This window comes from Lagopus leucura, unplaced genomic scaffold (assembly GCF_019238085.1).
Source record: "Lagopus leucura isolate 7727_CA_CO unplaced genomic scaffold, USGS_WTPT01 Super-Scaffold_1, whole genome shotgun sequence".
Classification (NCBI taxonomy): Eukaryota; Metazoa; Chordata; class Aves; order Galliformes; family Phasianidae; genus Lagopus; species Lagopus leucura.
The window spans coordinates 13,404,561-13,420,861 of NW_024962250.1; the positions used below are offsets into that span (position 1 = coordinate 13,404,561).

The following is a 16,301-nucleotide window of genomic DNA, read 5'->3' on the forward strand; positions in this document are numbered from 1 at the left end:
CCAGTCATGGTGCTGAAAAACACTCATTGCAGAATCTGTCATAAGAAATAAACACTGTAAAATCTTATTAAATATTAATTCATTAATAATGTTTTACCTCCTGTTAGGAAGTGGTATTTTTAATTTTTTCCCTACAGTTCAACTGAACAGGAGAAGAACACAATAAAAGTGAATTTACATATTATTTTAAAATCCTAAAACATTATACATGAATACAAATGGACTAGTGACAAACTAAGTGGAAAGCACAAGTCATTTTATTACTTTATTTCATTGATAGGGGAACATCTGACAAGTTGCTCAAATGACCATGCAGATCATTCAAAATACTGACAAATCTACATCTGAGGTTTCTATTAGGCATAATTTTTACCTGTAATATTGTCCCATTTTGTCAAACAAATACAAGTTGTATATAAATTTTTATGTTTCATGGCTTTAATGATAATAAATCATGTGTAATAAAGTGCACTTATTTTTATGGAATTCTTTCTTAGTACATTAGGATTCCTAGGATATCTTAGACTTGAAGTGATACAATCAAAGCTTTTGTAATAAAAATGCAGATACAGCTACATTTCAATTTCTTGCAATCTCACATTACATTATAAGCATTCCAGTAAGTAGGCTTTAATAATACAGTAAAAAAAATAATAAACCCAAAGGACAAAATTATTAAATGATTATTTCTGTTCAACAGTTCTTGTCTCTTACCATGGGTTAAATCATTTAAAATTACAATAAAGAAGTGTAGGTACACACCTACCAAAAAAAAAAACAGTAATACCTGTGTACTTAAATCTGAACTTATCACATAGATTTAATTTTTTCCCTTTCTTTTGTTGATAGAACTTAATTCCCAGATGGTAATTTTATGAGAAGATAGGTCAAAGAAAGCCAAATACCTCAAAAACTTTCTTTGCTTAGTGAAACGAGATCATGGAGATTTACATCACCATGACAAAATTATTTTGCTTTCGTCATTAATAAATAGCATTCTAATACAATAATGCTTTTTATGACAATAATTTATGACTCGAACAAACCCCAACTCATATACTCTCATCGGATTCATAAAAGCCAGACAGTCTAAGGATGGATGATAATAAATAATCTCTGAAGATGATGTTACTGTTATCTGTAAATATTTCAATAGACTAGCTGCACCCATTCCTCAATGCCATATTAAAAAGTAGCATTATTATGGCAGTGGAGGACTAACTTCCCCAAGAAAAAAGGAAAACTGAATTATCTGCTATCACACAAATTCCCTCATCTAGAAAATTCTGGAACAAGGAAGAAATTAAAAAAAAAAAAAAAAACCCATACTCAGAAACTCAACATTCTTTGATGTCAACTTACTTACCCCTTCATTGGCATTATCCCCTGTGTTGGTCAGCATCTCTTGAAGGGCTCTTACAGACAGAGACTGTTCAAGGACAAAGTTACAGATGCAAAGGTCTGGAGGAACATACTGTAAAAAAAAAAAAAAAAAAAAAAAAAAAAAAAAAAAAAAAAAATAAAAAAAAAAAAAAACAAAAGAGCAGAGTATATTAAATGTGATGAAAAGTGTATTTGAAACCATGTTATTTTGATTTTAATATCTGTTTTTCTGCTGGGTTTTTGTTTGTTTTTGAGATGCATGCAACCTCCTTTTAACAAAATAACATAAATCCACTCTTCAGAATTTGTCACTACAGTAACTTCACATATGCTAGAATTGTATTTATAAAATAATAGAATGGCTTGTGTTGGAAGATACCTCAAAGATTATCTAGTTGCAATACTGCATAAAAATTATACTATGAAAATTATATTTGTTCTTCAATATCATTTAAAAAAAAAAAAAACAAACAACAACAACAAAAGAAAATGTGGATGATATTATCTGATGAATAAAGCTTAAACTCTGAACATATTTATAGATGCCCCTAAACGTCAAAGACTCAGAATCCTATGATTTAATAATATAACCTATTTTAGGGACCTTATTCTCAGTTACTGAATCAACAATGACTGCTGATTTTGAAATATCAAGCTTTAATTCAAAAACGAATAGCATCATTTTTTACCTGTTAACATTAATATGCCCAATAAAAGATGTTTATGTGAAAAAAATAAATAAATAAATCTCAGTGGGAATCTTATAATTGTGTATAAATACCTGACCAGACATTATAAAGCCAAACTTCTCCGTGGCATCAGTGAAAAGACAAGAAGAAACTGACACATGCTGAAATTCAAGAAATTCCATCCAAGTGTGAGAAAATAATGTTTTTACCATGAGGATGGTCAAACACTGGAACAGGTTGCTCAGAGAAGCAGTAGAATCTTTTCCTTGGAAGTGTTTAAACCTTACTGGACAGTGTTTTGAGCAATATGGTCTGGATGAACCTATGCTGAAGAAAAGGTTGGACTCTATGATCTCTATAGGTATTCTCCAACCTCAAAAATTCTGTATTTTGTGACTTAACGATACAGATCATGGCTTCAAATGCATTTTAAAGTTGAAATATGATTCATGAATTTTTAAATCACTGTGATAGGAGAGAACAAAATTCTTGATAAAGATGTTTTTTGAAGTGGTGCAAAGGGAAAGAAGATATACCTAAACACAATACAGAAAGCAAATAAACAACAAACTACAGTTGGTTCTGTACAAAATTCTTCCTTGTTCTCTGTTATGACTGTCTGTTTAGAGATCTCTCTGGTTAGCTCTTTCAAAATGATTACATTATAAGCTCTGTGAACCTCTTAATTTTAAACAAACTTCAGAAGCTCCTATGATAGTATCTGCTGCTAAGGTATGAATGTAAAGTAGTTCCATAGAATTGTACAGTAACATGTTTCTCCTTTTCTTAGAGCAGAATGAGGAAATGCACTATCTTCCACATTGTGTGGAAGAAAAGGATCTGGGGGTCTTGGTCAAAGCTCAGCTAAACGTGAGCCAAGAGTGTGCCCACATGGCCCAGAAGGCCAATGGCATCCTAGCTTGTATCAGAAATGGTGCTGCCAGCAAAAGCAGGGAAGTGATAGTCCCTCTGCATTCAGCACTGATGATGCTGCACCTCAAATACTGTGTTCAGTTTTGGGTCCACTGCTATACAGACATCATGACCCTGGAGTGCGTCCAGAGAAGAGCAATGAAGCTGTGAGGAGTTTGATGCACGACTCTTATGAGGAACAGCTGAGGGAGCTGGGGGATTGTTTAGCCAAGAGAAGATGAGGCTCAGGGGAGACTTTATTGCTCTCTACAGAGGTGACAAGGTGAGGTTTGGCCTCTTCTCCTGTATAATGTAAATTTCTCCTGTAAAACATATAATCTCATCCTCAAGTTCAGCCAGGAAGGATTCAGTTTGGATGTTAGGAAACATTTCTTCTCTGGAAAACTGGTCAGGTGCTGGAATGGGTTGCCCAGAGAGGTGCTAAAGAAATGTTTAGATGTACTATGTGGCATGGATCAGTGGGAAAATATTGGTGGTAGGTGGATTGTTGAACTGGATGAAGTGTTTTCTAACCTTGATGATTGTATCAGAAATACATACCACATCACAGTTGAGCTGTCAGTCACTAAACAATTCCCAATTGCTCAAGAATTTTAAGACAACAGTTGAAACACATGTGAAAACTAAAGACTTTATCTTCCTCATGTGAAAGATAATTGATCATTTGTAAAATATATATACTTCAAATGATCACAAAGAATCAAAGTTCTTTGCAAAGAAATGCAAGTTTATCAGCAATAACTTTTTGCCTACGAGTTGAGCAAAGACTTCTTATATTGCATAAGAAACACTTTGGATTTAACCTAGTCATAATATTTGGACTAAAAATAGGACAACAGGGCAGCATTTCAGTAGAAAAGATGCAGAGACTCCACTAAAAAAACAGAAGGAGAAATAAATGTTTGGGAAGAAAATAAGTAAACATACAGAACAAAGAAAAGTAACAGGATACAGAGAGTAAACAGAACAGAGGGAGTAGGTCCTGAAACTACCTTTGTTCTTAATGCTTTGCTTTAGTACAAGTCTCAAGTTTCATCTCATCCTTGCTCAAGCTCCTCCTTCTACTCTATTTTTTCTGTTCTTCCTTAATCCTTTTTTGTTTCCCCTTTGACAGTTGCTATCCTCACAACTTTTCAGTTACTTAATAATTATCCCAACTTTCTACTTAATCAACATGATTAGAATTAACAGTTAACATCAGTAATTAACAGATGACAGTGCTTCTGAAAGTAGTCCAGTATATATACTATATATTTACATATATAGAGAGAGAACAAGATAATTGAAACTATGGCCACAAAGAAAAGAAGCTTTTAATTAACTTAAATCTAAGAGACTGAGGATATACTCTTGAAAATACAAAGCATTTCAGGTACAGAATTAAGTTAAAGACTAGTGGCTATGACTGTTAATAAATAAGTATGCCTCAAAATACTTTTAGAATCTCTAAAAAACCTCGCGTTGCAGTCACAGAAAGAAAGGAATACAAAGAGTACATCTAACATCACATTAAAGAAGCTGCAATTAAATATACTAATGGATAAGTGGGTTAACAGTCGTTGATCAATTACATCAGCTGAGAGAATCTACTTCTTACTTTAGCTTCTGATGTTGGTTCCAAAAAGCACAGGCGATTTCCAAGCCCCTCAGCTGCCAAGCAAAACTTCCTTTGTTCTTTATGAATACTGGAAACACACTGCAGTACTACTTCGTCATCCTGTCACAACACAAGAGAGAAGAAAGGAAAAAAGTAAATATTTGGAAGTTACATACAGTAAAGCTACATGCATGCCAAAGGACTGGAAGACAGAATCCCTTTGAAATTTAATGCATTATATTTATATAACTGCTAAATGTACATACATATAGATTGTATTGATGTGTATATACAGTTGCACACATTTGTATTCAAGAAAGCATCAAAGTATTGTGGAGCTCATATCTCCAGGATTTTGAGAAATGTTCTGTTCCCTTAACAGGGCCAGCTGCAGTGCCAAAAAAAAAAAAAAAAAAAAAAAATCATTTCTTTAGTTACCACACCATGTCCTCTGATGCACAAACTGAACTTCAGAAGTCTCATTTAGTTTTGAAACCTCGTACAGCCAAAGATCCAAGTGCCATTTTTCATGCGACTACTGAAATGAATAAGTTTCTCTTTCATAAGAAAATGTTTCAGGCATATTTCGAGAATGAGTGTGGAAAAAGTGAGGTACAACAGCCTGATTGTTTAGTTCTTGCAATTACAACAAACTTTTACAAACTAGTACATAATACTATGCTCAAGACACCTACATACAATGTGACAAGCCCTTATTTACCTCTTAACATGTGATACTAAACTTTATATAAGCATGTCGAGTTAGATTATTTTTAGTGTTCAACTGTGTCATACATGTACACAGAAATAAAACATACACCTTAATTTCCAATGCCTGCTCACTAATCAAGAATAAGACCAGTCATAGAATAGCATGTAAAACAAATTATTTTTATACAGATATTTAAGAGTTCACCAAAATACACTACCCTAGAAATTTTTTAGGGGGTGGAAGATGACAAAACAAGAGCAATATGATACGTGAGTGTCCTATCCAGCTATGCTATGACTGGTGTCAATTATTATAGTCAAAGCAGATACAGAGCAGCCGCCTGAACTAAGAGATCACTTGAACAATTATGTTCTAAAAACAGCACTTCTTTTTCCAGTCCATTATGCAACTGAAATATTATGACAAGAGAACAACTACTAACACTTGGAATAAAAGGTTGAAGTGACAAAATAAATTTCACCAAAGGAATTAAGTGAAGTGCCCTTTAAAATAAAAATTCAAAAGTAGTTTTTTCACTTGTGTTGGTCCTGACACGTGGAAAAGTTATGTGGCTTTCTTTTAGGTGACAGTTCATTGCCTGCTTACTGCTACTACTAACACAGATAACTATCACACTTAAGACTAACCAGTCAGCAGTTACTGACAGCATCTCCTTATTAGCTTTGCACACTAGTCAATGACATTTTAAACTGTAATGTATGGAAATTCATCAATTGTATATATTAAAAATCAAAAAGCTAACATCTGTGGTAAATTAGGAGGTAAGAAGAATTATTTAAGTAATTCCCAAACAATTCATTTTCTTTTTCTCTGCTATTTCTCCAACAATTTCTGTAATTCTCAGAAATTCTCAACTTACAAATTTAGAAGTAAAAAAAACATTCATAAGCACCATAAGTTGGAAAAAAAAAAAGCATAGTAAATAATATACCACTACTTCTCTCTCTAAATGAACTTTTCAAAGTTGAATCAGAAGTATATATATTTTTGGAGAAAAATCAGAACATAATATAAAATTAAAATAAAAACATTTAAATCATTTTTAACCAGCTGGTTCCTGTATTAACCTTAGAGGATACATATTTCACAAATCTGAAAAGAATAAAATACTAAAATGTTTAATAATGAACTTATAAATACCAAGGATTAGAATAAAATTGAGATTTGCACTTTCCAATGGCAACACTAACTGACTTACGCATAGCTGTAACTGTACTTGTCCTCATCTACTATGCTTACGTATTCTTCATTCCACACACTGTGTATACATAGTACCTACTGAAATTTCAGATTTTTTCAAGCCCTTAACAAGCCTTGTTGCCCTTCTCTAAACCTGCTCCAGCATCTCAATGACCTTTCAGTACAGAGATGCCCAAAACTGAACACAGTACTCAAAGTGGGGTCTCACCAGTGCTGAGTACAGGGGCAGGATTACCTCCCTAGTCCTGCTCACCACACCATTCCTGATACAGGCCAGGATGCCATTGGCCTACTTGGACACCTGGGCACACTGCTGGCTCATATTCAGCTGACTGTCCATCAGTACGCTGTACGGGAACTGCTGAGTCACGGCTTGAACCTCTGATTGATCACCTGAGGCGAGCCTTGAGTCAGCCAGAGGAGCACAGGTGAAGGCAATTCACCTGTGCTGCCGGAAGGGGTGGAGCCTGGCTGCACCTCTCCTAGACCTATTTAAGAGCTGACTACCAGAGGGGAAGGATCTCGTCTGGAGATCCCCTCTTCTGGTGTTTTTTGTGGGTGAGCCTAGCATATGGGTAAGCCCTCCATTTATTCTCTCTTGTTATCTTAGTCTACTTTGCCTAACTCTCTTGTTCTTTCTTTTTTGTGATTATAACATCTTAATATCCATTGATTATACAGTACACCAAAGTCCCTTTCCATCAGGCAGCTTTCCAGCCATTCTTCCCCACAAATGTATGGTTGCTTGGGGTTGTTGTGATCAGAATGCAGGGCTTGGCACTTGGCACTATTGAAACTCATACAGTTTACCTTGGCCCATAGATCCAGTCTATCCAGGTCCCTCCATAATGCAGATCAATACTCCCTCCCAACTTGGTATCGTCTGCAGACTTACTGAGGGTGCACTTCAACAGCAATGCATTAAGAAGCATGCAATCCACATAATTAGTAAAAAAAATAAAAATTAAAAAAAAAAAAAGCTTTATTTTTTTAATTGAGCCACAGCTCAGTGATTCATTACCAGATAGTATTTAATCTCAGGTTTCAGGCCACCTTTCTCCTCAGATTTTATAATAATGGTAAACTTAAATTTAGAGTGTTGTCATGTGGTAATTAGCCAAAACATATAAAATTGATTTTAATTAAATCGATGACTTCACTTGCGGCAAAATGAGTCAGTGATCAAGAATTGATGCACTGCAGGCATGACTTTGCTTCTGCTTATTTCAATAGTTTTTTAACTCTAGATTTGAGAATAAAGGTACTTTTATGGCTGCTGAAATTGCTTCTTTATTTACGTAGCATATATATCCAATATTCAAGAATTATAATCACTCAGATAATATGTTTAAGTTGGTATAGAAGCTGCATTCAACAACAAACTTCTGTGTCGCATTAAGTAGCACAAAACCATCAACATCTTAAACACATGCTTGCACATCTACATTTTTGTATAAAACGTTCAAATTTTGCTAGAAAAACATTTGTTACCTACTAATTCAACAACAGATTTACTGTTCTCTACCATACTCAGTACTAAAATGAACTCATAACATTGACATGACACTAAAAACACCTGCAGAAACACAATCAGCTTTGTTGTTAAAACCTGCAAATTCCAGTAAGTAGCTGCTTAGCAAAAGAAGTATGCATATTTTTCTTATATTTTACTCACAGCTGCATATAAATCTTCAAGCACATGAACCACTAACTCAAAGACAAAGCTACTGTGGAACTGCTCAAAAGTATGCTCTCTACAACCATGGAAAATTTTTATTTGATAATATTATATATATATCTCCATATATAACATATATTCTTCCATAAGGAATTGTATATTACTATTTAAAAGGGTTTTTTTTAAAAAAAAAAAAAAAGCAAACAAGCCTCAAAGCAATCCTACACGAAGTTGATGCCCTTCACAGCCCTGACTACCACAACACTGTTACACTTGCTGACTAGAGATCACTATTGCAAAAACTGCTCACAATCAAAATGCAGAGCCATCTTCCCTCTTGATAGAAAACAACCTACTCGTATTCACCTTACTGTATCACAAACCATAGGCAGATACAAGCAAACATGCTGATTAACATTTGAGCACTAGCTAGAGAATACTTTCTCCATGGGACTGCATTCATTCCCTGTTTTCAGGAATGATCTTGGAGAACACATATAATTCACCAGAAACTTCCTTCTAAAACTGCTGCGTTCTTCTCACCAAATAAGGAATTACAGTCAGAGCTGAAAATGCTCCAACTGTTACAGGAGATGGGGTTGAAAAATTCATCAGTGCCCAACACTTCCTTTCATAAGTTCAATGGTCTCACTGCAAAGTTGTCTCCAAGCACTTGCATTTTCTGCAGAACCTAGTCCAAAATGCAAAAGATAGAGTGCATAGCTATTGTAAAAATAGGTTCTCTGTCATTTCTAAAAATCCAACATAGAAAACACAGTCTTTGGCCCTTTTAAAAAATAATCTCAGTCTTCTATTTGAGAGACAAAAGACTCTTGCTATTTTCAAGCTGGAACTTGAACAAGAGTGCTGCCCCTAGGATATGAATCTGGATTTTCTTCTCCCAGAAAAAAATAAAACATGCACACACACACAAAAAGAAAAAAAAAAAGAAACAAAATAAACAACAAAAAACTCACCTCCAACTCTCCTGAACTTGACTAAATTAGAAGAATCTTAAGCAGGGGGAGTGAGGCATGGCTGAAATTACAATAGAGGAATGCACAAATGCCTGCTGGAATGTAACACTTGGTAGAGGTTAGCAACTTAATTTTGCTAAAATCTAGACTGCATTGCGCCTGTTAGGGGCAAGAACTTCAAGGAATGGAATCTGGTGGCAAGATTATGCTGCTTATGATTTTTATGCAATTACCTAGGATTCATAGAATGGCCTGGGTGGAAAAGGACCACAGTGATCACCTAGTTTCAGCCACCCTGCCATGGTCAGGGCCATCAACCACCAGACCAGGCTGCGCAGAGCCACATCCAGCCTGGCCTTGAATGCCTCCAGGGATGGGCACCCACAACCTCCTTGGGCAGCCTGTTCCAGTGCGTCACCACCCTTTGCGTGAAAAACTTTCTCCTAAATTCAAGGTGGATGAATACCATCATTTTCAGGACAGGAAATTTTTCAGCCCCGAGTATGGCTTATGAACATTAAGTGGCTAGTCCTTCCATCAGAACTCTGCCTGTTCAGTTTCCCCTTCTTCTATATAGAATTCAAGTTGACAACCTTCTCAACTCAGCTATAGAAAAACTGAATTCCTTTTTGTTTTGAGGGGAGTTTCTACTAGCTCTATTCAATAGCAGAAAGCTCCTGCACCACAATAGTTGATGAAAATTATCTTCATGTCACACACAGCCTGTCTTTCGCAGGCAGAAAAGTCTTAGCCTAGACAGTTGTTCCTCATCTAATCACCCATTCTGACCTTTCCTTGAATCTTTTCCCATTCTAATATTTTGGGTTTTTTAAAAGACATGGTAACCAGAATTTCATGTGCAACTATTTGGACTAACTAATAAAAAGAGCAGCTAAGAAAAACAGGACTGTTTACCCAAGCCAGCTTTGGGGGCTGTTATCAGCATATATGGTATAAGGACAACAGTCACACTTAAAAGAAAAATAATCAGTAAATATGAATGTGAGCACAGTCAAACAGTAGAGCAGGTTGCACAGACTGGTTATAGAGTACCCTGCTTAAAATGTAAATGGACAATGACTAACATGCTGTAGTGTCCTGTTCAACCTCAGTGATTCTGTGGTTTAATTAAATAAAAGAAAAATAATTAGGGGTATGATAAAAAGTTTATAAACATATAAATAGCTATGCCAACATCATAGAGAATACTATGTTTCTCATGTGCAAGATAGAATTACTAGTATAAAAGACTGTAGCAAGATACAGGCTGGTTATTAGAAAAGCATGAGGATATCAGTGCTAAAACTGACCCTGGGTAGGGAAAGAAGTTTGTTCAAAAAACAGGTTATATCAACATCTGTGGATGTACTGTCACCTGGGTATGGTCTGACTTTTCTTTGATAAGGGAATATATAGGTCTCTTAAAGCTCAGCTTTTCTAATATCCCATAATCTTTATGTAATCTTGCTTGTCTACTGTACACTCAAACATGCTTTAGAATATTTGTTAGAGTCCATAGCTGAGGTCAGTATCTGGGTTGACATTGGTTTAGAAAAGCCTTTTGCTCAGCAGTTTCCACATTCACTAGGTACAAGGGTGATTAAAAGATATTTCACTTCTGAACAGTTTTCGTACGACTTCAAGAAGTTGGGGGAAAAAAAATAGTGCGTCCAACTCAGATTTCATGTATAGTATATACACATACGCACAAAGAGAGACCAAAGCATTTGACATGAAATGTAGCAAAGAAGAAACATAAGAAATATTTTTCACTTAAAAGTCTTCAAGGTTAAGTCTTTAATAGTTCCATAATTTCCCTTCTTGTGGAAAACAATTAAGGGCTTAAAGCTTTAATAAGGTCAGATTTTGACAGACAACATCTAAGAAATAGTTACGATTCTTAAATTAATCTCATATCTACTGATGTACATTCATAATTGCCTGTTCTTGTAAAACTTTGTCTGAATGTTTGCATGCTACTGACTTACGAAGAATGCCATAAACTGAAATGTACTTCTGCTGAGCACCTGGATTGTTCTTAAATGGTTTAGAGAACTGGTAAGACTTCATCCTGTTTAACTGGTTAAACAGGCTCACACTGCAGCATTATAAAATGCATTATAGTGGAAAATTTTCCACATGCCACAGTCTAATTTTATAATCTTTCATGGTTATTACTTTCTAATGGTCCTTATCAGAGTTCAATTCGCAGTTTCAAAATTAATGATACGATATTGGGGTTTTTTCACCTTTGCTGCTAGTGTTAACTTTAGCCAAATATCCATTTAGATGTTATATCTATATTTCCAATGGCATGCTTTGCATACTTCTCCATTTTTTTATTTTAAAGGTTACACATTGAAAAAAAAGGAAGAACTTTGCTTCCTCAAAAGTGGAAGAAGCATACTTCAAAATAGAATTCTCAAACACTTTCCACACTGTCATTCACTTTTTTATCTCACAAGCATATCAGTAAAACAGATGTTTTCTGTTTCCAGAACTTTCAGTTTTGTTCACAAGTTACAGCAGTTACATTTTGCCAAACTGCTAGGACACTTTTTGATAATATTCACTTACAGAATTGAAAATCTATTTCCCAGTAACTGATCATTTACTTACTATGTAAACTAATATTAGAAATAAAATGTACTTAAACTCAAGCACTCAAGCAAAGTTTATGAAACAAAAAAGTCCATGTGATATTTTTCATTCTTGCCATGTTTATACAGCTTTGCTGCAATATAATTAACATTTCTTTGGGATCTCCAAGAAATGCATGCCACACAAATATTTCGGTCCCAAAATAGAGAAATTATGGCTAAGCTGTTGAATTAGGAGGAGGTCACGTAAATATATTATAGGCTTTTCTTTGCTTTTGACATCTCTATACAACCTGTCTGGCAAACGCTATGTGGTAAGTCACACAGTGTTTGCCTATCACGTAATAAAGGGGTACTTAGGCACGACTATCATGTTCTAAGTCATCACAAAACAGAAAGCAAATTATGAAAATCAGCCACCAGGACAAACCTTAAACCAGTGGTACTAGTGAGCAGCTGGATTCTCAGCACACTTCCAGTACTTGTAACCAGTTGTTTTCAACTTCTTTTTTATAAACTTAAAAGCCTTTCCTCCCTCAATAAGTGCACAAATTCCCCCTAGTAAATGCAGTCAGTTCGCTACACATGGATCTTTATGATGACAGCAGTTATTTGATGGAAATTCATGAAACGCCATCTGACAGTTCTCAGGAGACTTTAAAAATAGAGCAGAGGTTGTCAGTCTACTCCGTCAGCAGTGGCTGGATCAAAGCCTGATCTCAACTCTGGAACATACTTCCAGATCTTATATCAGGTCATCAGCAAAGCAGAATAAGCAAGTCATCAGACACCAGTAAAATTAAAATGTACACCTTTACACTTCTGTTAATATTTCTGAATGAAATGCTTTAGAAAATGGAATGTGAGAGCCATTGCCTAAGGAAAAAAAAGGACTATTTGGATATCTTCTGGACTAATTTCACTATAATTGCTCTATATTTTGTTAAGTATACCCATTCTTTGCAAATTTGCAAGCATCTCCAACAGGTACTACAGATAGGCAAGGACAACAAGGTTGATACACATATATATATGAAGTAACTTGAGTTTCTACTGTGGTGCATTATCTGTTTCCTACACCTTTTTTTTTCCCCTCTAATTTTTTTTTTTTTCTATAAAACCCCCCCTCTTCATTAGTTCTAATATACAAAGAGTCTTACAAAGTATTTCACTATTAACCATTTTGCTTCATTTTTCAGTATTTCAAAAAGGCTTGCCAATGAGGTATTTACAGTTTGATGCCTTCCTTTTATTTGTACGACTACATTTTTTTCAATTCTTCATGGAAAATCATGGGACGGTGTCAGTAAACCACAATGAGTAGCAACACTGTAAATGACATCCAAAATATTTATGCATTTTCTGTCATAAGTGATAAGTGCAAAATATTAAGAATTACCTCTTCAAATTTATACTGCAAGGAAGGCAGCTTTTTAACAGAGCTAAAACAGTCATACAAGTCATATCAATGACTTTATGTAAATCCATGGCAAAATGAAGTATATCCTCTCCTATTAGACTAAATCTTGCCCTGCTTTCAAAAATGAAATGACTTTAAGCACGTGTTAATTCTTAAAAGGGCAAATTGACTAAAAAATCAGTATGCTTAATGATGATCAATGAAGTGTTATCAGAAAAGAAGTGTGTATCCTGCTTTACTACATCAATGTTACTTAATCATAGTCTTGGGATTCGGATATTTTGCACCTCTGAGAGTCATGACATTCGATGTAACATTATATGAGTGAATTAAGAAATAATAAGATGTATTAGTTCCTTTGAATGGAGGGAGCATTCTTCTGGAGAGAAAACGTGAATACAAGAAATGTATGTACTCATGCAATAACATTTTGCTTGCTTTTCCCATTTCTTTTACATCCATTACAATAAATTTACTTCTTTTTCAGCAATTAGCTGGCAACTGGAATTAGAATGTAGATGAGGAAAATTCTGGTATATTAAGTTCAATCTTCGTGGCTTCATTTATACATTTTTTCTGTGTAACAGATGCTCAGAAACATTAATGGAATAGCCACTGCCTTGTATCAATTACATATGAACCAATTTTAAAAAACTTGGTACCCGAAACTAAGAAGGAATCCAGATAGAAGCTATCAGCCTTTTGGAATCCTAATGCATGACCATTACTGAATTAGTAAATATACCAATAGCAACAAACATTTAGGTCATATCTATTTCAAATGAGAATGGGCATGCACAGCACTTGCCGTATTCTTTAAATGGCATGTTCTGTATACATGATCACTTATCTTTAAGACATTAACCGTAAATATCTCAGATGTTTATTGAACATCACAGTTTATGAAGAAATGTAGGAAGTCAAGTATCAGATACTTACAGTGACTATTTTAAGAAAAAATTCCCTATATTCAGTAATCCTCTACATTTGCTACAGTTTAAAAGAGAAAAAGCATCAGATGCAGGTAACATTCCAGAAGAAATCCTTGAAGCAGGATTTGAAGAACAGACATTTTTACCAGCCTGTTTATAAAATATATGAAAAACAAAAGAATATCATTGAAAAGATGACAGAAACAAAATATGAATATTAAAGCTCGTTCACCTGCTATCCATCACATGCCAAGTATTTACAAGTATTTCTCAAGACAGACTATAGAAAGCAGTACAGTCATAATTAAGAAAAGTTCTAGCTGGGACAGGGCACAAAAAAATGTACACCAATCATATGGCCATTGTAAATATACTCATTAAAATAAAAACAGCAACAAACATCTACATGGCTGCCTCCCTTGGACAATAATTTTCTAGATGTCTTGCAGTTATCACTGCTCCAATAACCAGAAATCTGCAATCAATAGCAGCATTAAAAAGAACGACAGTTAAGTCAGCGCTCTCCAACAAACTCATTAGATTAGAAACATATTTTTACATTTTAGCCACAGACATTTTATGTAAACCATGCTCTTGTTGTAATGGATCTATAACTGAGAGTGACTGTAACTAATGTGAATAGAATGACTTTTCATAAAATTAAGACAAATATTTCTCACTGTCTATCTAATTGATGTTACAAAGCATAATGAACATTCTTTTCCCTCATTAATTAGATGGTTGACCTGACAAAGAGAAGTGCATTTAATTTTCTAATTGGCTTGATTTCTAAAGAAATCTCAGTATGACTGTATTTTTCATTGTTTCTATGCCAAAAAATGGGTTATCAGTGTTCACATGTGTAAATCTCTTCACAAGGCTCAAAATCAGTCATTACATTTGCTAGTGAATAAGAGAGATAAAACTTAAGTTTGGACTTCATAGATTTTTATCATATGATCACATGAAATGATATTGAGATTGGACATGACATGCAGAGACTGTCTAATCCTATCTAGGGTTCAAAGCAAAATCAAGAAGAGATGGATACTCAAGGATATCACCAGTGAGATTTTGAACATCTTCAGTAAAGACTGAGGAAGAAAGCACCCAGAAACAAGACTTTTTTTAAGTCCTTTTTTCAAGTGATTTGGTGACATAAAGCACAGGGTCCACAGTTTCCTTGGATTTCCTTTTGCTGCTGGTACTCATTTGAAGAAACTTCCCCGTCACCCTTTCAGCTCCTCAACAGATTAATCTCCAGACAGGCTTTGGCTACACTAACTACATCCCTGAATGGTCACCTGGACACCCACCCTAGTCACCTGTTTCTGCTTCTACCTCCTGCACTTTTATTTTTTCTTCTGTTGAAGCTTTGTCAGGAGCTTGTTCTTCATCCAGGCAAGTCTTCTGTCATTTTTGCTCAAGATTTTGCACATTGGAAATGGTTTGATCCTACTAATGGAAGATACACTCCTCTAAAAATCAACCAGTTCTCTGGTATATTCTTCCAAGAGGGACCTGCACAGAGACAATCCCAGGATTGTGATCCTGCTTTTGTCTCTTCCCTCCTCTCAGAATCCTCAGTTCTACTATCTCATAGTAACAACAATCAAGGCTATCACTGGCTTTCAAGCTCCTGACTAGTAATTCCTCACAGGAAAGTATCAGGTTCAGCAGAGCACCTCCTGCCACTAACTCATCTATTGTCCATGTAATCAACAAACTTCAGAAACCTCCTGAATTGCTTGTGCCTTACTATGTTGCATTTCCAGCAGTAGTAGGTCTTCAGGAAAAGTCATGGCCTACAATCTAAAGGTTTCATCTTGTGAGTCCTCTGAACAACCTCTCCTCTTCCTAATCAGGCAGTCTGTAAGACACACCACTACATTACCACACACCTCAGTTGGTCCATTAATCCTAACCCATAAATAGAACTGGCTCACCCCTGTTCAAAAGCACAGCACCATGCATTCCCACTGCTCTGTCTCATAACAGGCTGCTTCCCCTCTTTTCCTCCTTGTTTCTCCTTCCTAAAAAGCCCATGTGCATTAATTGCCATATCCCAGTCAAGTGAGACTGGAAACATTATTCTGCATGTATTTTCTACTTGATTATTTTCTACTTGATTCTACCTAACAGTAAACATACATCAAAGA

General features: G+C 35.2%; 1 protein-coding gene across 4 annotated transcripts in view; it reads right to left on the reverse strand.

Moving 5' to 3' along the window:
- RYR3 (ryanodine receptor 3) overlaps positions 1 to 16,301 on the reverse strand; it is a 189,206-nt gene that overhangs the window by 150,856 nt on the left and 22,049 nt on the right. For all 4 annotated transcript variants that reach the window (XM_042883222.1, XM_042883045.1, XM_042883138.1 and 1 more), the window contains exons 2-3: positions 4,603 to 4,722; positions 1,367 to 1,474 (exon numbers count right to left, since the gene is read on the reverse strand). In XM_042883222.1, the coding sequence (XP_042739156.1) occupies positions 1,367 to 1,474; positions 4,603 to 4,722 (228 nt within the window). The remainder of the gene's footprint in view (positions 1 to 1,366; positions 1,475 to 4,602; positions 4,723 to 16,301) is intronic.